The sequence below is a fragment of the Carcharhinus amblyrhynchos genome, chromosome 15 (assembly GCF_965287045.1).
Source record: "Carcharhinus amblyrhynchos chromosome 15, sCarAmb.v2.hapA, whole genome shotgun sequence".
In the NCBI taxonomy this organism is placed as follows: domain Eukaryota; kingdom Metazoa; phylum Chordata; class Chondrichthyes; order Carcharhiniformes; family Carcharhinidae; genus Carcharhinus; species Carcharhinus amblyrhynchos.
Window position 1 is genome coordinate 19,291,306 of NC_137338.1, and position 22,387 is coordinate 19,313,692.

Sequence of the window (22,387 nt, forward strand, 5' to 3'; positions counted from 1 at the left end):
TTGTGCTCAAATAAAGGTTGATGAGAAATCTCTTCAGTACTTGATCATAGTACGAAAATAATAAACCTTTTCAATATATTAATTAATATTCAGATCAACAGGAATGTTTAATCTTCAGGTTACTCTCGAGAGCCCAAACTGGTCTTTTTGATTGAAAAGGTTTGTTTTTGGAGCTGTCAGGCTTACGTCCTTTATTGGGTACATTTTATATGTGGACATTACAAAATAACTAGGACTATATTTTTTAACTGAAAGCCAGAATAACCAATGCCTGACAATGTTGAGCAGCCTGTGTGAATCATTGCTGGGGACTGGTTGGATGGCTGGATTCTAACAATAGCTGAAATGAACAATAAGTTTTTGACCTGACAGCTGTGGCCACCCACTGGCCTATTCATCAATAGAACATCACGTCAGCAAATACACTCCTCAGTGCCTCCACGTGTTAAAGCACGAAGCTGTTAATAATTTGATTGACAGTAACTGTGTGTTCATATCACATCCATAAAGCTAGCCTGTGACTTTATTCCTTGGAGTGTAGCAGAATAAGGGGTGACTTGAACAGGCATCGTCTTTTCCCCGGGGAAGGGGAATCGAAAACTAGAGGGCATAGCTTTAAGGTGAGAGGAGAAAGATTTAAAAGGGATCCAGGGGGCAACTTCTTCACGCAGAGGGTGGTGTGTGTGTAGAATGAACTGCCAGAGAAACTGGTCGAGGCAGGTGCAATAGTAACATTTAGAAAGCATTTGCAAAAGTACACGGATGGGAAAGGATTAGAGGAAAATGGGCCAAACACGGGTAATTGGGACTAGCTGGGGGGGTGGGACACCATGCTCGGCATAGACTGGTTGGGCTGAAGGGCCTGTTTCCGTGCTTGCACTGGTCTCTGACTCAAACAAATTGTATGGGGACACTCAGCATATTGTTTTACTCGCCACAATGTAATATAGGCTTTCAAATAAAAGCTTTTTGCGAGTTTCGTTACCCCAGGATTTCTGAGAAAGTGACTTTTTCCATTTGCCCGCAAGTACTGTCCATTCTAACTGGTAAAAGGGACATTACAGCATTGGGAAATGTGGCATTCAACTCACAGTTCTCCTTAGAGTGAAATCTGGTTTCTGGCAGACTATGTTGACTGAAAGCCTTGTCCATCCCAACATGGTGACGGGAAGAGGAATGGTGGTATGATGATATCAGAAAAGGCGCCAGAAGTATCAGTGCCAGGCATTCTGGGCTATTCTGATGTATCTTAAAGGTGAGAGGTTAAATTGGGATGTTGCTGATCTGTCATTTCCTACAATTTGATTTCACAGCCATGGCTTCTTCCTCAGCCGCTCTCTCCACTTCCAGCTTTTCCCAAGTGGCTTCCCATTGAGATCCTATGCTCCTTGTATCAGATCCATCCATGATTGCAGGTATCAGCAGGATAGTCGTTCTTCTTCAATCTATTGCTTTGCCACATCCTGTAATACGCACTCAAAGCCACATACACTCTACCTTTCTCCTCAGCAGCATTGTTTAAGGTTTAAAATTTACTTATTAGCATCACAAGTTGGCTTGCATTAACACTGCAATGAAGTTACTGTGAAAATCCCCAAGTCGCCACATTCCGGTGCCATGTTCAGGGACACTGAGGGAAAATTTAGCGTGGCCAATGTGCCTAACCAGCACATCTTTCAGACTGTGGGAGGAAACCAGAGCACCCGGAGGAAACCCACAGAGACACAGGGAGAACGTACATACTCCGTACACACAGTGACCCAAGCCGGGAATCGAACCCAGGTCCTTGGCACCATGAGAAAGCAGTGCTAACTATTGTGCCACGGTGCTGCCTATTGTCTATCTCAAAGCTATCCTGGTCTGCAGTTCCATTTCCTCCTTGAACTCAACTGGCACTTCAACAAAATGCCTTTCACTTCCTTAAAGGTGTCGATGGCTGCGCAACAGTATTAAGATTTCAACACAACTCCAGAACATTCTTTATTGTCACTTCTTTCTGATCCCATCCCAGCTTCCAATCTCATTTTTGTGATGTTTTCAATGCCTCCCTGACCCCAAACAAGCAATCTTCAGAAGAGGCATCAGCTTCAGTGACCATGTCTGCAGTAAGTGCAGGTTGCTGGAGGAGCTCCAGCTCAAGGTGGATGAGCTGGCCTCTGAGCTACAGACACTGAGGCTCATCAGGGGGAGAGAGGGTGCCATTGTCAATGGGGAGCAAGTGACATCCACCCCCCCTAGACTGGCTAACTCTAAGGGTCAGGAACAAGAGGGGGCTGCTGAGTGGAGGAAGGAGGGTGGGGAGCGGAGGAAGGAGGGTGGAGAGCGGAGGAAGGAGGGTGGGGAGCGGAGGAAGGAGGGTGGGGAGCGGAGGAAGGAGGGTGGGGAGCGGATGCCTCAGCCTCTCAATCTGCATAACAGGTTCTTGCTGTTCTTGCTTCCAGTCTGGACGAGAACAAGGGAGGTGAGGTTGGTGAGCAGACTGCACACGGTACAGTGATGCAGCAGGACATAGGAAAAGAGAAGGTGAAAAGGAACGTAGTAGTGATTGGGGATAGTGGGGTTAAGGGCATTGACACTGTCCTTTGTCACAATGACAAAGTGCACAGAAGGGTGTGTTGTCTGCCTGGTGCTCGGGTCCAGAATGTCGCATCTGGACTACAGAGGAACCTGGAGTGGGAAGGTGAGAATCCGGTCGTTGTGGTACATGTGGGTGCCAACGACTTAGGCAAAATGCAAACTGAGGATCTGGGGAGGGAGTATGAAAAGCTGGGAATTAAATTAAAAAGTAGAACCAACAAGGTGGTTATCTCTGGGCTACTGCCTGAACCGAGTTTTTATAAATATATAAAAAGGAAGAGGCTGGCTAGGGTGAACGTTGGACCCTTAGAAGATGAGAGGGGGGACTTAGTGGTAGGGGATGGGGAAATGGCTGAGGTCTTGAATAACTTTTTTGTTTCAGTCTTCACGGAGGAGGACGTGAATAATTTGCCGGGTGTTAGAGATGGAAAGGTGGTAGGACTGGAGGGTCTCAATGACATTATTGTTACTAGAGAGGCGGTGCTCGACAGACTGGAGGGACTGATTGTGGACAAGTCCCCAGGACCAGATGGAATGCATCCAAGGGTTCTGAAAGAAATGGCGGAGGTGATAGTGGATGCCTTGGTGGTTATTTTCCAAACGTCGCTGGATTCCGGGGAAGTGCCGGAAGATTGGAAAGCGGCTAATGTTACGCCGTTGTTTAAGAAGGGTGGCAGGCAAAGGGCAGGGAATTATAGGCCGGCTAGTTTAACGTCTGTTGTAGGTAAAATGTTAGAATCCGTCATCAAGGAGGAAATAGCGAGGCACCTTGAGGGGAATTGCTTGATAGTGCAGATGCAGCACGGTTTCGTTAAGGGGAAGTCGTGTCTGACAAATTTATTGGAGTTCTATGAGGATGTGTCTAGGGCGGTGGATAGAGGAGAGCCGGTGGATGTGGTCTTTCTTGATTTTCAGAAGGCGTTTGACAAGGTAACTCACAAGAGGTTATTGTAGAAGGTAAGGGGGAATGGAGTTGGGGGTAGGGTGTTCGCGTGGATAGAGGATTGGTTGTCAAATAGGAGGCAGAGAGTGGGGGTTAATGGGTGCTATTCGGATTGGCGGTTGGTGACTAGTTGAGTGCCCCAGGGGTCGGTGCTGGGGCCTCAGCTATTTACCATTTATATAGATGATCTGGAGGAGGGAATCGAGTGTATGGTGTCGAAATTTGCTGATGACACCAAGATAGGGGGAACGGCAAATTGCGTGGAGGGTGTGGAGAGTCTGCAGAAGGATCTAGATAGGCTGGGCGAATGGGCCAGGAAATGGCAAATGGAATTTAATGTTGGCAAGTGCGAGGTGGTCCACTTTGGTAGGAAGAATGGTAGGAAGGATTATTACTTACGGGGCGAAAAACTGCAGCAGGCGACGGTGCAGAGGGACCTCGGGGTCCTTGTGCATGAGTCGCAAAAACCCAGCCTGCAGGTGCAACAGGTGGTCAGGAAGGCTAATGGGATGCTGGCCTTCATAGCGAGGGGGATTGAATATAAAAGTAGGGAGGTCTTGCTGCAGTTGTATAGGGCATTGGTGAGGTCGCAGCTGGAGTACTGTGTGCAGTTTTGGTCGCCGCACTTACGCAAGGATATTTTGGCCTTGGAGGGAGTGCAGAGGAGGTTTACTAGGCTGATACCAAGTTGAGGGGGTTGAGCTATGAGGAGAGGCTGAATAAACTAGGCTTGTACTCGTTAGAGTTTAGAAGAATGAGGGGAGATCTCATTGAGACGTATAAGATGATGAATGGGATGGATAGGATAGAGGTGGAGAGACTCTTCCCGCTCAGAAAGGACAGTAGGACTAGGGGGCACAGCCTCAAGATAAAGGGGGGGCGGTTTAGAACGGAGTTGAGGAGGGACTTCTTCACTCAAAGGGTGGTGAATCTCTGGAATTCTCTGCCTGTTGAAGTGGTGGAGGCTGCCTCGCTAAATATTTTTAAGACGCGGGTTGATAGGTTTTTGATAAGTGAGGGGATTAAGGGTTATGGGGAGAGGGCGGAATGTGGAACTGAGACACGACAGATCAGCCATGATCTTATTGAATGGCGGGGCAGGCTCGAAGGGCTAGATGGCCTACTCCTGCTCCTATTTCTTATGTTCTTATGTTCATATTGTCAAGCCTATAATGAATGGCCCATAAGCTTGGCACGAGGCTGAGCTCTTCTTCAGTAAGGGAAGGAAAGTCACAGGTGTTAGGACTGCATTGCATCTCACAATCTCATTGAAACGTTAAGTTAGAGTTTATTCATTAGTCACAGGTAGACTTACATTAACACTGCAATGAAGTTACTGTGAAAATCCCCAAGTCGCCACATTCCGGTGCCATGCTTGGGTACACTGAGGGAAAATTTAGCGTGGCCAATGTGCCTAACCAGCACGTCTTTCAGACTGTGGGAGGAAACCAGAGCACCCGGAGGAAACCCACAGAGACACAGGGAGAACGTACATACTCTGTACACACAGTGACCCAAGCCGGGAATCGAACCCAGATCCTTGGCACCATGAGAAAGCAGTGCTAACTATTGTGCCACGGTGCTGCCTATTGTCTATCTCAAAGCTATCCTGGTCTGCAGTTCCATTTCCTCCTTGAACTCAACTGGCACTTCAACAAAATGCCTTTCACTTCCTTAAAGGTGTCGATGGCTGCGCAACAGTATGAAGATTTCAACACAACTCCAGAACATTCTTTATTGTCACTTCTGATCCCATCCCAGCTTCCAATCTCATTTTTGTGATGTTTTCAATGCCTCCCTGACCCCAAACAAGCAATCTTCAGAAGAGGCATCAGCTTCATATTGTCAAGCCTATAATGAATGGCCCATAAGCTTGGCACGAGGCTGAGCTCTTCTTCAGTAAGGGAAGCAAAGTCACAGATGTCAGGACTGCATTGCATCTCACAATCTCATTGAAACGTTAAGTTAGAGTTTATTCATTAGTCACAGGTAGGCTTACATTAACACTGCAATGAAGCTACTGTGAAAATCCCCTATTTGCCACACTTGGCACCTGTTCAGGTATACTGAATTTAGCATGGCCAATGTATCTAATCTGTATATCTTTCAGACTGTGGGAGGAAACCGGAGCGCCCAGAGGAAACCCACGCACACAAAGGGTGAACGCACAGACTCTGCACAAACTGTGAACCTAGCCGGGAATTGAACCTGGGTCCCTGGCGCTGTGAGGCAGCAGTGCTAACCACTGTGCCACCGTGTCTTTGTTGACACAGTTTCACCATCGCCTCAAAGGCATATTTGTGAGACGTGGTTCATCACAGACATCGGCTGTGTTGTCAGCATTCAAGGGATCCTTGATGACAGAGTATCCAAGCTGTCTTCACTGTTTCTTAAGTCTATTTACATTTTACTTAATAAATTCTGCTTAATTCACATAGTCGTGCACAGCTCGAAGGTCAAACATCATTGAGGGATCTGTGTTAAAAATTTAAAACTTGGATAATTAGAAGGATTTTATACCTCAGACTTCTCAAATCTTACACTTGCTTTTCTTTGAAACAATCAAAGGGTTGTCAACCTTTGAGCACTAAGAGCTCTCTGGAGTAGAGAGTTAAAGTTTTTGAAATATGGACATGGTTCAGGAAAAAAAATTTAAGGTGGATGATCAGACATCACCTTGCTGAATTACAGAGCAGGCTGGAAAGGCTGAATGGTCTCCTCCATCTCCAAGAGTGCAAGTACCACAGTCTATCCCTCCAACACTGGACAGCTGTGACTAAAGCACCAGTTTGATTAAGGCCATCTAAATCCTGGTGGGGCTAGACAGGCTAGATGTGGGAAGAATATTCCTGATGTTGGAAAGTCCAGAACTTCCAGAAGAAGACAGCATGGTAGCACAGTGATTAGCCCTGCTGCTTCATAGCGCCAGGGATTCGGGTTCGATTCCCAGCTTGGGTCACTGTCTATGTGGAGTTTGCACATTCTCCTTGTGTCTGCGTGGATTTCCTCCAGGTGCTCCAGTTTCATCCCACATTCTGAAAAACATGCTGGTGAAGTGAATTGACCCGAACAGGTGCCGCACTGTGGTGACTAGGGGAATTTAACAGTAACTTTATTGCAGTGTTAATGTAAGCCTTATTTGTGACTAATAAATGAACTTTACTTTAACCAGGGGTCAAAATCTAAGAATAAAGGATAGGTCATTCAGGACTGAGATGAGGAAGAACCTCTTCACTCAGAGTTGTGAACCTGTAGAATTCTCTACCACAGAAAGCTGTTGGGGTCAGTTCGTTATATATGTTCAAGAGGGATGGCCCTTGCAGCTAAAGGGATCAAGGGGTATGGGGAGAAAGCGGGAGTAGGACACTAAAAGTACATGATCAGTTATGGCGGTGCAGGCTCAAAGGGCCAAATGGCCTTCTTCTGTACCTATTTTCTGTGTTTCTACACCTCCAGTAAAAGCCAGAAATAGAATGAAAATGTGACCAATTCCTTTTCCCACAGGACAAATCCCCTTTCAGTTTGGCAGAAGCTGTTAGGGCTCCAGGCTCAAAGCAGTTTTTTGTCTCTCTGATATTGGAAATCCTGTTATCTCTAAGGCGCAGCTAGAAGCTATGAGCAAGCAGTATCTCTATGCGTCTCAAGGTGGGCAAAACGTTCCCGGACTGAGAGTTTTCATCATTTTCAATTCAATGTCCAAAGGAATAATTCACAGCCAGGGTTGCAAAGCTGCAAAATCCAGTATCACATGCACATACTTTTTTTCTGTGCAGAGCCAAGTATGATTGTAGGGGGCTGTTTGGTTGGAACACTGTAGGTTGTTAAAGTGTATATAATATCATGGGGTTTTTTTTGTTTGTAACTGGTAAAAGTTATTGCTAATGGTCTTATTATTCGTTAACTATATTCTTAAATAAACTTTGTTCAATAAAAGCTCCCTAGTGGGTCACTTAAATCACTTCTGGAGTGAAACATCGCACGCTCACCTGTGCCAAATTCAAAATGCAAAACTTATGGTTGAAGCTGACTTCATAAAACACCTTGGAGTTCCTGACCTGGATTATAACAGAGGGAACTAGGAATAAATCCCTTGTTCTTCTTCTACATAACACCAGGGATCTTTTACATCCACCTGAAATGGCAGACTGAGACCCATAATGTTCCTGTTTTTTCTGTTCTTATTCCAGCTTGTACTTAACTTGAGTTCTGTACCGTTGCAACGTAACTCCTCCTTCTGTATTCCAGATACTTTGAAATAAAGATGTACATTCCATTAGCCATATCATTTGATGCGCTTTAGGAAGAGTAATTTGACAAGGAAGTATGCTATGAAAGGTCTGACACTGGGAAGTTCTGAAAAACAAAAGGACCTTGGCATGCTGGACCAGAGATCTCTGGAGGAAAGACACGTTAATAGTGTAGTGAGAAAGGCTCACAGCACACTCGCCTTTATCAATCGAGGGTGGGAGCGGAGGGGGGGCAGGGAGGGATTGGGGGCAGGGAGGGGTAGGGGGCAGGGAGGGATGCGGGGCGAGGAGAGGTGGGGGGGCAGGATGGAATGCGGGGCAGGGAGAGGTGCAGGGCATTGAGAGGTGGGGGCAGGGAGGGGGAGACGGGTTGGGGGGGGAGGAGGAGGTGTGCGGGGGGCAGGGGTAGATCTGCATTTAAATAATGATATGAGCTCCATGCCAATTTCCAGCTGGAAGCTGGTGACTCCAAAAATATTTGTCCCAGAGACACACTGAGGCCGTGGCATCTAACAGGGAGCTTGTGAAATAGCTTCTGCTGATGTCTCCCAGCCTGTTGCACTGCTAGAGCAGCCCAGGGGGCTGGGCAATTCACCCCGTATATATATATACATATATATGTATAGTGCTTTTAACATGCTAAAATGTTCCAAGGGTGCTTCACAGGGCTATTAGAAAATAAAATATAATGCTGAGCCATATAAGGACTTATTTAGGCAAATGACAAAAAAAGCTTCGTCAAAGTGAGTTTTGAGAAGTGTCTTAAAGGAAGGCAGTGATGTAGAGAAAGAGAGAGAGACAGAGACACAGAGATGGAGGGAGTGTGTTGCAGAATTTAAAGTCTAAGCAACTGAAGGCACAGCCATCAAAGCTGGAATGGTTAAAATTGGGGAAACTCCAGAGGCCAGAACGAGATGTGGGCAGACATCTGACAGTGATGTGGGGTTGAAGGAGATTAGAGAGTTGTGGAGGGGTAAGGGCATTTTGATAACCAGCCTTTTATGTGATACTTTGTCAAATGATTTCTTAAAATCCATACAGACAACACCCTTCTTTGTCATCAACTTTTCTGTAACTTCATCAAAACTTTCAGTTTGATACGTCAAGCGTGACCAGCCTTTTACAATTTCACGCTGTCTCTTCTTGATTAACTGAAATCTCTTCAAGTGTGTGTTGATATTTTCCCTGATTATTGTATCTAAAACTTTACCCATAGTTTAACTAAAAAGGCCATAGCTACTAGGAATATCATATATCTTTCTTAAACAAGGATATCTAATTTGCCGCTTTCTAATCTTTTGGCACCTTTCTTCTATATCTGGGGCGGATTGGAAAATTAGTATAAAATATCTCCACCTCACTTCCTTTTGCAACCTGGGATGCAAGCCACCTGGGCCAAAGTACCCAATATCAGCATGATCAACCTATCCAGTATATTCTCACTTTTCACCCCATTCCTTTGTCCCCTGCCTGTTTGTAAAACTATTTAGTTTGATTTTTCTTCCTTATCAAACACCATTACAAAGAGTTCATTATGTATTCTAGCACATATATAAGTAAGCACATATCATCCTCTTTATCCTTAATAGGACCCAATCTACCTCTTAACCACTTGCTTACTATATACATACCAGTGAAATATTTTTGGGTTCCCTTCTATGTTGGCTGCCATTCGTTCCTCATATTCTCTCTTCAGCAGTCTTAGTTTCCTCTTCACATCCCCTCACAATCGATTGCATTGTAACCTAGTTTCTGTTTGAAGAATTCATCTGACATCCACTTTTTTTGTTTTGTCATATTCTCCATCTGCCTCATCATCTAAGAATCTATGGTTTTGGTTCGCCTAACTTCAACCATCACCCCATCCCACACACCATCCCCCCGCCCAACCCCAGAACTGTCCTGACCTGCATCTGTAGCATCTTTTCCTTAAAGAATTGTTGCAACTTTTCCTATGAGCTTTGGTTCCATTATTTCTTGGCCAAATTCCTTCTCATCCCACTGAAATTAACCTTCTTCCAATTTATAAGTTCTACAATAGATTTTTCCTTACTCATCTCCATATGTTAATGACATGACGATCATTCTTACCCAAGCTTTCACCTAGTTGATTCACTTGGCCTATTTCATTTCCCATAGAGCCAGCAATGTTCCCTTTCTAGTTGAGCTGAGGAGTATACTGATCTAGGAGCTCTCCTGAACAGATTTCAGAAACTCCTCCCCTGCTTATCCTTCATTACCTCAACTGAGAATTGGGTAATTGAAAGCACTCAGTACTAATATAGGGATTAAGAAAGGAAATTGAGAGTTGACGTTTATTACAAGGGGAATCAAGTAGAAAATTAGGCAGATGTTGCTACAGGTCATTGGAACCTACAGTGCAGAAGGAGGCCATCCGGCCCATCGAGGCTGCACTGACCACAAGCCCACCCAGGCCCTATCCCTGTAACCTCATGCATTTACCCAAGCTAGTTCCCCTGACACAAAGGGGCAATTTAGCATGGCCAATCCACCTAACCCACACATCTTTAGACTGTGGGAGGAAACCGGAGCACCCGGAGGAAACCCATGAGGAGAACGTGCGAATTCCACACCGACAATGACCAAACCAGGAATCGAACCTGGTCTCTGGCATTGTGAGATGGCAGTGCTAACCACTGTGTCTTCTTAGATCCTTAGATCATGTCTGGAATACTGTGAAAAATCTTGACCACCTTAATTAGAAAGGGATTAGAACTAGTTCAGAGAAAGTTCACTTGACTGATTCCTGAGATAAAGGAGTTACCCTATCAGGAAAGATTGAGTGGGCTAGGTATCCATTGGAGTTTAGGAGGTGATCATATTGAAACATAAGATTCTGAGGGATCTTTACAGAGTGGCTGCTGAGAGAATATTTCCACTTGTGGGGGAGCCTGGAAGGTAGTTTAAAAATTAGAGGACTCCCATTTAAGATTGAGATAAGGAGGATTGTTTTATCTCAGAAAGTCATTAAGCCTTCCCCAGTGTGCAGTGAAGGCAGCTTCATTGAATACATCCCACACTGAGCTAGATTGATTTTTGATCACAGAGGGAATCAAAGGTTATGGGGACTGGGGGCAGAAAGTGGAGCTAAAGCTACATGGTTTTGTCAAACGATGGAGCAGGCTCCAGGGGCTAAATGGCCTACTATTGTCCTAATTATTTTTTTTCTGGCACACCTCTGTGATTTCCCTGCAGATTCGCTCCCCTATCTCTTCCTGCCGATTTGAAGGGTGTTAGATACCCAGGTAGTGTGCTCGTATCCTTTTTGTTTCTAAACTCTAACCAAATAGATTCTATCACTGCCACCTCAAAAACATTCTTTCCAACAGTAACATGATTTCAAAAATCAGTACTTCCACCACCCCCATCTCTTTTTACACTCTCCATATTTTTTGAATATATTTGAATAGGGGTCTTTTGCCCTAGAAATGTTTCCAATGCCCCAAGTATCTGAAGTATTTTCCTTTGTTCTTTGCCTCAAGGTAGGCATTGATCCTATCTTCCTATTTCTACGGTGACAAGCGTATGGCACTCGGGGTAACCCAAAGATTAATACTTCTGAGATTGTATTTTTAAACTTCTTCCCTAGCTCCTGAAAATTTGATTGTAGGTACTTGCCTTCTCTATGCCGTTGGCACCAAGGCATAGCACAAGTGTTGGCTCACTTCCTTCCCCCTGAAGAATATTCTGCGTACTCCTCATGATGTCCTTTACCATGGCACCTGAGAGGCAATACACCTTACCACACCAGTGGGATTTTCTCATCCCGCTACAATGAGTGGAGATTTGGCTAGCCGCCAAATTCTCCAACCTCGCTGCGGCTGGAGCACGGTGTGAAGGGCCAGTAAGATCATGCTCAGAATGTGGGACTCATGTTGAGAGTTACAGAAATGCCTATCTCTCCATTTATTAGAATCTCCGGTTAGAACATTGAACACTACAGCACAAACAGGTCCTTCGGCCTACAAGTTGCGCTGATCACATCCATACCTACCGGGCCATAGAACTATCTGTAACTCCCAATCCCATTAAATCTCATATACTCATCCAGAAGTCTTTTAAAAGACCCCAGTGAGTTCGCCTCTACCACCACCAACGGCAGCTGATTCCATTCACTCACCACCCCCTGAGTGAAAAACTTACCCCTAACATCTCCTCTGTACTTGTTTCCCAGCACCTTAAACCTGTGTCCTCTCGTAGCAACCATTTCAGCCCTGGGAAATAGCCTTCGAGAATCCACCCTATCTATTCCTCTCAACATTTTTTAAACCTCTATCAGGTCATCTCTCAACCTTCGTCTCTCCAGGGAGGAGACCTAGCTCCCTCAACCTATCTTCATAAGGCATGCCTCCCAATCCAGGCAACATCCTTGTAAATCTCCTCTGCACTCTCTCAATAGCCTCCACATCCTTCCTGTATTGAGGTGACCAGAATTGCGCACAGTACTCCAAGTGGGGTCTGACAAGGGTCTTATAAAGTTGCAGCATTACCTCCCGACTCCTAAACTCAATCCCTCGATTAACGAAGGCCAGTCCACCATACACCTTCTTGACCACATCCTCCACCTGAGAGGCCGATTTGAGCCTCCTATGGACCCAGACCCCAAGATCCTGCTGCTCCTCAACACTGCTAAGACTCCTACCCTTGATATTGTACTCCTTCATCCCATTGGTCCTGCCAAAATGGGCCATTACACATTTATCCGCGTTACAACTCCATTTCTATATTTTGTTGTTCCTTCTTATGCAGGTCCTCATCCAATGGTGCCATGGTTTGAACCGCACTCCTTCAATGCATTCCTTCCTCGTTCGTAATCCTGAGATTTCCATTAGTTTTCTTCATTTAGCTAAGGTGAGTCCTCATTGAAGGTGAGGGAAGTAGAGTTTATCGCACTCTCAGCAACATACCTAGTGCTCTACTCTCCCCTGCTCTGGGAAAAGCCCCCTCCTGCAATACAGTAAATAGCCACATACAGCAGTTCCTCAAAACAGAATTTCTCCAGTTAGAATGGAATATTTGTACATAATAAAACAGAAAAAACCTCATTTGGTTACAACCATAACGAAAACACGCACACTCAAATAATTCCAAAATTATTATTTGTTTTAAAAGTCAGTTGTCATTTGTTTTTTAAAAATGCACATTAATTTAAGGCAATGAAACAAACCTAAGAGTTCTGATGGTATGACTTAGATTTTAAACCACATTCTAACTAAAACCTCACTGGAACGAGTCTAATACAGTATCTATCCCTTTTCAGATGGACACACATATGAGAGAAACACATCTATTTCATTCTTTACAATGACTCGATCGGGGTGTAAGCTGTGTGGCAGGTAATGTGCAATTGTCATCTCCCAAGCATCCACAAACACCACGTTCATGCCTGTGAACATCTTTCTCATCACTGTATCAAGTTGGTAAGAGTACCAGTCACTGTTGTACAAACTGACATCTCCTGGAAGGGCCTGGACATTAGCTGTCTTCATCACCACCACTGTGTCTGGATTCCTGCCTAACAACTGTAGAACAGATCTCCGGATAATCTGTAGTCTTCGGATATAGACTTCGACTGGAAAAGTGCTGAAATGAGACCACAGGGTGATGGCTATAACTGCGCCCTTTCCTCCTTTAATTTCATCCAGTTCGTTTGCAATGTAGTGCAGATCCTGGCTGGAGACAGTGTTGAATCGGATTGGTGGGCCATGAGGGTGATATTCTACCATGATGTTGTTTTCCACGTCCACAGCAAGGTGAGGACCAATATTTTTAGGATTGCCAAGATCGAAAAATTTGAGACCTAAAAACGGAAAAGGGAACATGATTTAAGTTGCGAAGGCACATTATGTTAACAGGAATGAAACAGGGAGGGTACATCATTTCAAACAACAGAACACAGGGGCAGCACAGTGGTTAGCACTGCTGTTTTACAGTGTTAGGGACCTAGGTTCAATTCCGGCCTCAGGTCACCATGTGGAGTTTGCACATTCTCTCCGTGTCTGCGCGAGTTTCCCCTGGGTACTCCGGTTTCCTCCCACTGTCCAAAGGTATGTGGGTTAGATGCTAAACTGATCCTTAGTGTTAGGAGGACTTGCTAGGGTAAATATGTGGGGTTGCAGGACCTGGCTGGGATTGTTGTTAGTGCAGGCTTGATGGGACAAATGACCTCCTTCCACACTGTAGGGATTCCATGATAAAATGCAGTCACAGATTTACTAGTGTGCTATTGAATAGAGATATAAATTGAACAAAATGATAAATAAGCATATATTTCCCATGACAAATTAGTTTGCTTCCATTTAGTTGGTCAATTATTTATGACTCTTACATGTTTCTTCACCATAACATGAGTTTATAATTGAGGGGCAGATAGACTGCTGACCTGATCCCAATGCTGGTCTATCTGATTTCAATACATCAGGCAAGACCGGTGAGAGTTAATACTATCAGATTTTCACTTCCTTCTTTTGAGAAGTAATTCTATCCAACTGAGTTAGCAGAAGTTAGAAGCTCACTCTGTGGGAGCAGGGGGAATACATGCATAAGAACATAAGAACATAAGAAATAGGAGCAGGAGTAGGCCATCTAGCCCTTCGAGCCTGCCCCGCCATTCAATAAGATCATGGCTGATCTGTCGTGGCTCAGTTCCACATTCCCGCCCTCTCCCCATAACCCTTAATCCCCTCTCTTATCAAAAACCCATCAACCCGCGTCTTAAAAATATTTAGCGAGGCAGCCTCCACCACTTCAATGGGCAGAGAATTCCAGAGATTCACCACCCTTTGAGTGAAGAAGTTCCTCCTCAACTCCGTTCTAAACCGCCCCCCCTTTATCTTGAGGCCGTGCCCCCTAGTCCTACTATCCTTTCTGAGCGGGAAGAGTCTCTCCACCTCTATCCTATCCATCCCATTCATCATCTTATACGTCTCAATGAGATCTCCCCTCATTCTTCTAAACTCTAACGAGTACAAGCCTAGTTTATTCAGCCTCTCCTCATAGCTCAACCCCCTCAACTCACCACTAATTGGGTTACTTCAGAGTTTATTGGAAATCTTGAATTAGAAGTTTGATGATGATCATAAAGACATTGCCCATAGAATCCCTTCAGTGCAGAATGAGGCTATTCAGCACATTGTGTTGAACCAACTCACCAGCAGAGCAGTGTTACCTCAATAACCATAAGCATTTACCCCGTTCATCCCCCCAACCTACACATCGTGGGACACAAAGACAATTTAGCATGGTCAGCCCACCTAACCCGCACATCTTTGGACTGTGGGAGGAAACCGGAGCACCTGGAGGAAATCCACGCAGGCACAGGGAGAAGGTGCAAACTCCACACAGACTGAAATTGAACCTGGGTCCCTGGAGCTGTGAGGCAGTATTGCTAACCACTGTGCCACCTCTGATTGCGGATAAAATCCACCCAGTTCTCTAATATCCTTTAGGGAAGGAAATCTGCCAACGTCCCTTATTCTGGCCTATACGCTAAGAGGGGACCTTATTGAAACATATAAGATGATTAGAGGTTTAGATAGGGTGGACAGTGATAGCCTTTTCCCTCGGATGGAGAAAGCTAGCACGAGGGGGCATAGCTTTAAATTAAGGGGTGGTAGTTATGGGACGGATGTCAAGGGTAGGTTCTTTACCCAGAGGGTGGTGAGGGATTGGAATGCCCTGCCTGCTGCAGTTGTAAATGCGCCTAGTTTGGGGGCGTTTAAGAGATCCGTGGATAGGTTTATGGATGGAAAGGGTTTGGTTTAGGTTAGAGGGTCATTGCTTTTTAACTGGTCGGCGCAACATCGTGGGCCGAAGGGCCTGTTCTGCGCTGTAATGTTCTATGTTCTATGTTCTATATGTGACTCCAGATTCATTGCAATGTGCTTGACTCTTAGATACCCTCTAAAATGGCCTACTCAGCTACTCAACTGAAGGGCAATTCAGGATGGACAATAAATGCAGGCCCAACCAGTGATGCTCACTTCCCATGAGAATAAACAAAAAAATTAGACAATGCAAACTCAGGAATTCAAAAAGTTACTGATTTCACCTGAGAATTTTCAATCTATATTAGTTGATCTCCATAGACAAAATATTGGGCCACATTCTCTGACCTCACCCACAGCTGGGATTTTCCAATGCCACTGCAGCGAATGGAGATTTGACTGGCAGTGACGGCGGGGTGTGAATGGCCAGAGAATTCCCGCCATTGGCTTCTCCCTGCAACTGTCACCCTGCTTCTTTTCCCCGCCATACTTTCCTCTCTCTGTTTATCTGCTTACCTTACTCTCTCTTCTCTTTCTCCGTACTCTCCTCCTATACTTGTTTCAACATTTCTCTTTTATTTTCCTGCAATTCTTCCCCTTCTATCTGGCATATCTTTAATAAATATTATTTTACTGATTTATACATCATAAGTTGAAACATCTTTAAAACGTTGTACTCTGTAGCTGAGCGCCACGTATTGATATGGACCAGAAGTAGTCTGGTTGATGATCAACTGAACACTGCAATGAGATACATCACTGGAACCGTCAAGTTGACCCCAATTCCCTTGCTACCCATGCTGTCATACATTGCTCCCGCCCTCCGTGCACACCGCCCCTCCACCTCCCCCACCCCCCACCCACACCCAATCTGCCACGACATAACAACCCTCTGTAAAGCTCAATGAATCAAAGAAAATAAATGCCTCCCAATCCACCAGGACCTCAACATCCCTCACCTCCACTTGAAATTACACAAGACCCTTTGGAACAATGCACACAAATGCAGACAACACGATTTCAATCCTGAAGAAGCTTGGAAGCTTTAATGGTTGAAGGATTCTCACGAGAAGTCACAAACAAGCATCTCATGAAAGACCCAACATAGACGATCCCTGATTTCGACCTTCCATGAAGCTAACAGGTATTCCTAAACTGAATTTGCACAAACTATGGCAGATGTGGATACCTGATGCACAAATGGAAAATTGAAAACTTTCTTCTGTGGTTACTCAGAACAGACCATGGAACACATAACTCATAAACACATAACACATAAACATGAAGGAGGTATTGTAGCAACATGCACCAGCACACCTGACGTAACATCCTGGCTTGACCATCTTGATGTAACGTTTTGGTTGTTGCTCTAAACCCAGCCATACAAAACAAGCAGCAGCAACATGCCTAACACAATATAATGGATCAGATGTTGAACCATGGATCAATCAGGAAGAGAGAATGTTGGATGGGGAAAGGAGATCGTGGCTTCAGTGTTTATGCTGGGAGGAAAGAATCAGGGCCAGGATTTGGGACTGAGGCAAGAAGATCTTTCTGCCACAATCAAGATGGATCGGAACATTTTCCACAACTGCTTTGGACATGCTGGACCCACTATACGACAGACAGGGAAAAGAACAGGGTCTGTTACTGGGAGGGAGGTTGAAACCTGGATTCTGGGACTGTGGCTGAAAAGCAATTGAAAGAGATACGGGGCAGTAAAGCTGTCAAGTATGTTATTACAAACAAGTGAGATCTTTGGGAAAGGACAGAAACTTATTTTGAGAACAGAATTGATCTTACTTCTCATGCCGTGCACACACCAATCACTCACCCCTAATAGTCACGACTCAAGCCTAACATGGTGGCATAGTGGTGAAATCAACTACTAATCCAGAGACCTAAGGTCATGCTCTGGAGACCCAGATTCAAATCCCACCATGGCAGATGGTGAAATTTGAATTCAATAAAAATCTGGAATTAGAAATCTAATGATGGCCATGAAACCATTATAAACTGTCATAAACGCCCATCTAGTTAATGAGGCCCTTCAGGTCAGGAGATCTGCTGTTCCTACCTGATCTGGCCTACATGTGGGTCCAGAACCACAGCAATGTAGTTGATTGTTAAATGCCCTTTAAAATGGCTGACTAAGCTGTTCAGTTCAAAGGCAATTAGAGATTAACAATAAGTGCTGGCCCACCCATCGATCAAGCTTTGCCTGAAGAGTTTCCTAATTTCACGCAAAGAGATTTGTGCTAATTGTGTAATTGTAAGGAGATGGTGAGCATTGACTGGGAATTCACTTGTGCCCCTAATATTAGACACAAACTCAAACTGTGGTCATGGGTTTAAAACTATGTATAAAATGTTTGGCTCTTGTAAATAAATGCTTGGAAAAAAAATGTATATATTTTGGATCCAGTTTTTCAGTCCACCAACTGGTTTTTCTAAGGTAGAACATGGTGGCAGCGGCTAGTTGGAAACTAAGAAATTCAGACAGAAAATGAAAATTCTAATTGCCATTGTGGAAATTGTTAGAAAGCAAGTATAAATTGTCAGATTATGGTTACCCCCTGATGGTCTCTGAACCTGAACCACATGACCAGTGGAAGAATGAAGTGGTCAACAGACGTTCGGTCCCTATCAAAGATTTTGGCCTTGTTACCACCCATAGAATCTCTACAGTGCAGGAGGCCATTCGGCCCATCAAGCCTGCACTGATAACAATCCCATCCAGGCCCCATCCCCGTAACCCTGTGTACTTACCTTTCTAATAACCTGACACTAAGGGGCAATTTAACTTGGCCAATCAACCTAATTTGCACATCTTTGGAGTGTGGGATGAAACTGGAGCACCCGGTGGAAACCCATGCAGACACGGGCTCAACGCCACACAGTTACCCAAGGCCGGAATTGAACATGGGTCTCTGGCGTTGAGAGGCAACAATGCTAACCATTGTGCTTCCATGCCATCCAAATGAGGAGTAAGATCAGAACGAAAATATTTTGGATAATGAAGGTTTGCACCTTCTATTAGGGTGCTTGGATGAATTGTACAAGAAAGGTGGTCTGTTAAATGCGTATGAAATACGGTCAGATGTTGATAAGCAGCAGGATAAAGATGGTCATTCCACTGAAGAATATATCATGGACTGTAAAAGGTTGTATAAAAAATTAACAAGACTCCATTTGAGGATCCCTGGATCAGAACTATCATTTATATTGCTGCATTGTGCTAAGATATCTCATACAGATAGCCTACTGGTTGTAACTGGTGTTCGGTTCTCAGAGAGGGAGACTCTTTTGGATCATCTGTCTGCTGCCTTGAAAAAAAAATCCTCCGGAAACAGCTATTTCCTTCAGCCTTCACGGAAAAAAATGGGATGTTCCACAGCGATATAAATAGAGGACTCGATGTTTGCCAGATTTTGAAAAGCTTTAGATACTGGATACAGAAGGATTAAAAGCAGACAGATTGAGGAAGAAAGTAACTTTAACAGACCTGTGGAAGACAGAATTGGGATAGCAATAATAGACAATTGAATCCCAGGAATCACCAAGGAATAGTTAATAGAAGCTTCAACGTATCATTATGTGGTGAATTACGCAAAGCAGAGAGGCAGTCCTGGAAAAGACATAACAAGGAGGCTTTGGAGGAAGAAGATGAAAGTAATAATGCATCCAAAAAAATTATGCTGGTCACAAGATGTTTTAATCCTGTGATTATGGTATTAGTAGTAGACTCCTTTAACTCTGCAATAGTAGACGGTGCTTGTACTTCAACAGTTTGATCTACTTGATCCACCAAGTAGTGAGGATCAATGCAAGGTTAACAAATATAAAGGTGTTATTTGTTTTCAGCTTGGTAATAGCACACTGAGTTGCAATTCCATATTCATAGGCTTATTCGAGCTATTTTATAAGCACTGATGTCGTCTCTAGTGAACCATTTATGTAGTTTGGGTAAGCTTCCATAAAATAAGCACAAATAAAACTTGACATGGAGCCTGATAAAGTAATTATTTCAGGAAAGTCAGATAATCGGAGTTCACCCTGTCAAGACATGATTGTTTCAGTCCAACAAAAATTGATGTTTCACATCTGAGTGTTGCAGAAATAAAAATAGTAGCAGGTGAACAGAATTATAGAAGTAAAATATAGAGAAAAAATTGTCTTAAAGTTACCAAGTAATTTTCTCATTCTACTTATCAAAGATTAAACATCCTGTTAAGAGATGCTGGTGGCAGATGAAGAGTTAAAGAGTTAAAGAGCGTACAAGACCAATAGAAAAGATTAGAGCAAAGTCTGCAGTCTCTAAAAAGTACTGGCATATTCCCCACCACATCTTATTGTAAGCCTTCAAATGGCTTTGACTTTACCAGACATACGGCATGGGACAAAAACAAAATTATTTTTGTTCTACTTTTTGTAGACCAGACGATCAGATTTCGTCTTTACACGATAATACATATTAAGAGTAGGTGGTTAAAATGCAAAAAATAATGGAGGAGTGTATCAACCCAGACTTAAAGTTTTTGATTGCTAATGGAGGAGAATTTGCCACGGCTGAGTTCAGGTACTTTAATACTACAGTCAAAACTCCTTGTAGCAACACAAAAGGAAACAGCTATCGATGAAATGGTGCATAAAACTTTAGTTTATCAACCAAACTGCAAGTTTACAGCTGTCCAGGCATGGATAGCTCGTGGAAAGAATTCACTCCGGATGGTTGATGGATATGGCTTTCATCATTCAGTCTATAGACAAAATCCTAAATTGCTTTTCCTGCTACATCCCTGTTACTACAGAAGATACACGTGGATTCATGGGGACTCCCCCATTATCAGGAACATTCTTTCTGAATCTACCCTGTCTAATCCTGTTGGCACTTTATATGTTTCTATGAGATTCCCTCTCACTCTTCTAAACTCCACTGAACATAACCTTCAACGAGGTAGTCTCACCTCGTATGAATGTCCATCTCAGAATTAGCCTGGAAAGGACACTAAAACTACATAATGTTCTAAGTGTGGCCTCACCAAAGCCCTATACGATTGCAGTAAAACATCCCTATTCCTATATTCAGGTTTTCTCACTATGAAGGCCAACATACTATTTGCCTTCTTTGCTGCCTGCTGCATCTGTGCACTTATTTTCAGCAACTAACGCCCAAGGACACCAAGGTCTCACTGAATATTCACTTCTCTTAACTTGCACCCATTAAAATAATAATCTACCTTCTTATTTTTTTTCTACTGAAGTGGATAACCTCACATTTATCCACATTATACTGCACTTGCCATGCACATGCCTGCTCACTCAGCTTGTCCAAATCACACTGAAGCAGCTCTGCATCCTCACAGTTCATCCTCCCACCCAACTTCCTGTCTGCCAAAAAGCTTTCAATCCATCTCAAGACAGCACCGAAATCCCACTTTAACTTTACCGAGTAATCTGTTATGTGAGACCTTATTGAAAATCTTCTAAAAGTCTAAATAAACCAAATCCACTGGTTCTCCTTGGTCAACTCTACCAATTACATCCTCAAAGAATTCCATCAGATTTGTCAAGTGTAATGTTCCTTTCGTAAATCCCCCATGCTGACTTTGTCTGATTATGCCACTGCTTTCCGAATGCTGAGTTATAAAGTCCTTGATAACGGACTCTCACAATTTCCCGACAACTGACATTAAGCTCATGGTCTTTGGTCCCCTCTTTTCCTCCCGCCTCCCTTTTTGAATTGTGGGCTTACATTAGCTACCCTCCATTCTGCAGAAACCAGTCCAGGGTCCGAAGAATTTTGCAAAATGACCACCAACAAATCGAGTATTTGTAGAGCCACTTCCTTAAGTACTCTGGGATGAAGATTATCATTCCCCTGAAGATTTATCTGCTTTCCATTCCAGTAATTTCCCAAAAATAATTCCTCCAACAATACCGATTCTTTCAGCACCTTGCTAATACCTGTGTTTTCCAGCACTACCAGTCAATTATTCATGCCTTTCTTTGTGAAGACAGAAGCAAAGTCTTCACAAGCCATCTAGCCCTTCGAACCTGCCCCACCATTCAATAAGATCATGGCTGATCTGAAGTGTATCAGTTCCACTTTCCCACTTTCTCCCCATAACCCTTAATTCCCTTGTCTATCAGAAATCTATCTACTCGTGACTTAAATATATTCAATGAGGCAGCCTCCACCACTTCAATGGGCAGAGATTTCCAGAGATTCACCACCCTTTGAGTGAAGAAGTTCCTCCTTAACTCTGTTCTAAACTGACCCCCCCCCCACCCCCCCTTATTTTGAGGCTGTGCCCTCGGTTCTGTTTTCCTTTCTAAGCGGGAAGAATCTCTCTACCTCTACCCTATCTAGCCCCTTCATTATCTTGTAAGTCTCTATAAGATCCCCCACGGCACACACTGCACTACTGGTATTTGCTATCCTGAGCCAGGACAGGACCCATGGCTCCGCCAGTCTGGCCCACCTCAGGCTTCCAACAGGAATCATATTCCACAATATGGAGTGTGGTCAAGGCCACGAAAATAAGACAATGGGATCCTAGGCAAAGTGGCACATTGGATCCAAAATTGGTGGAGCAGCAGGAAGCAGAGGTGAAGGTAGAGGGATGTTTCTGTTTTCAATGGGGTTCCGCAGGGCTTGGTGCTGGGGCCCTTGCTATTAGTGACATACACTAATGATTTGGACTTAAATGATCATGAAGATCACAGATGACATGGGAATTGTTAGTGTGGCAAATAGTGAGGAGGATAGCTGTAGACTGCAGGAGGATATCAATGGATAGTCAAGTGGGCAAAGCAGTGGTACATGGAAT

At 44.0% G+C, this 22,387-nt stretch overlaps 1 protein-coding gene across 2 annotated transcripts in view; it reads right to left on the reverse strand.

The window, feature by feature from the left end:
* Positions 1-12,880: 12,880 nt before the first annotated feature.
* Positions 12,881-22,387, reverse strand: part of LOC145353116 (NXPE family member 3-like) — a 73,329-nt gene continuing 63,822 nt past the window's right edge. For both annotated transcript variants that reach the window (XM_080203489.1, XM_080203491.1), the window contains exon 7: positions 12,881-13,588. In XM_080203489.1, the coding sequence (XP_080059615.1) occupies positions 13,035-13,588 (554 nt within the window). In that variant the 3' untranslated portion in view covers positions 12,881-13,034. The remainder of the gene's footprint in view (positions 13,589-22,387) is intronic.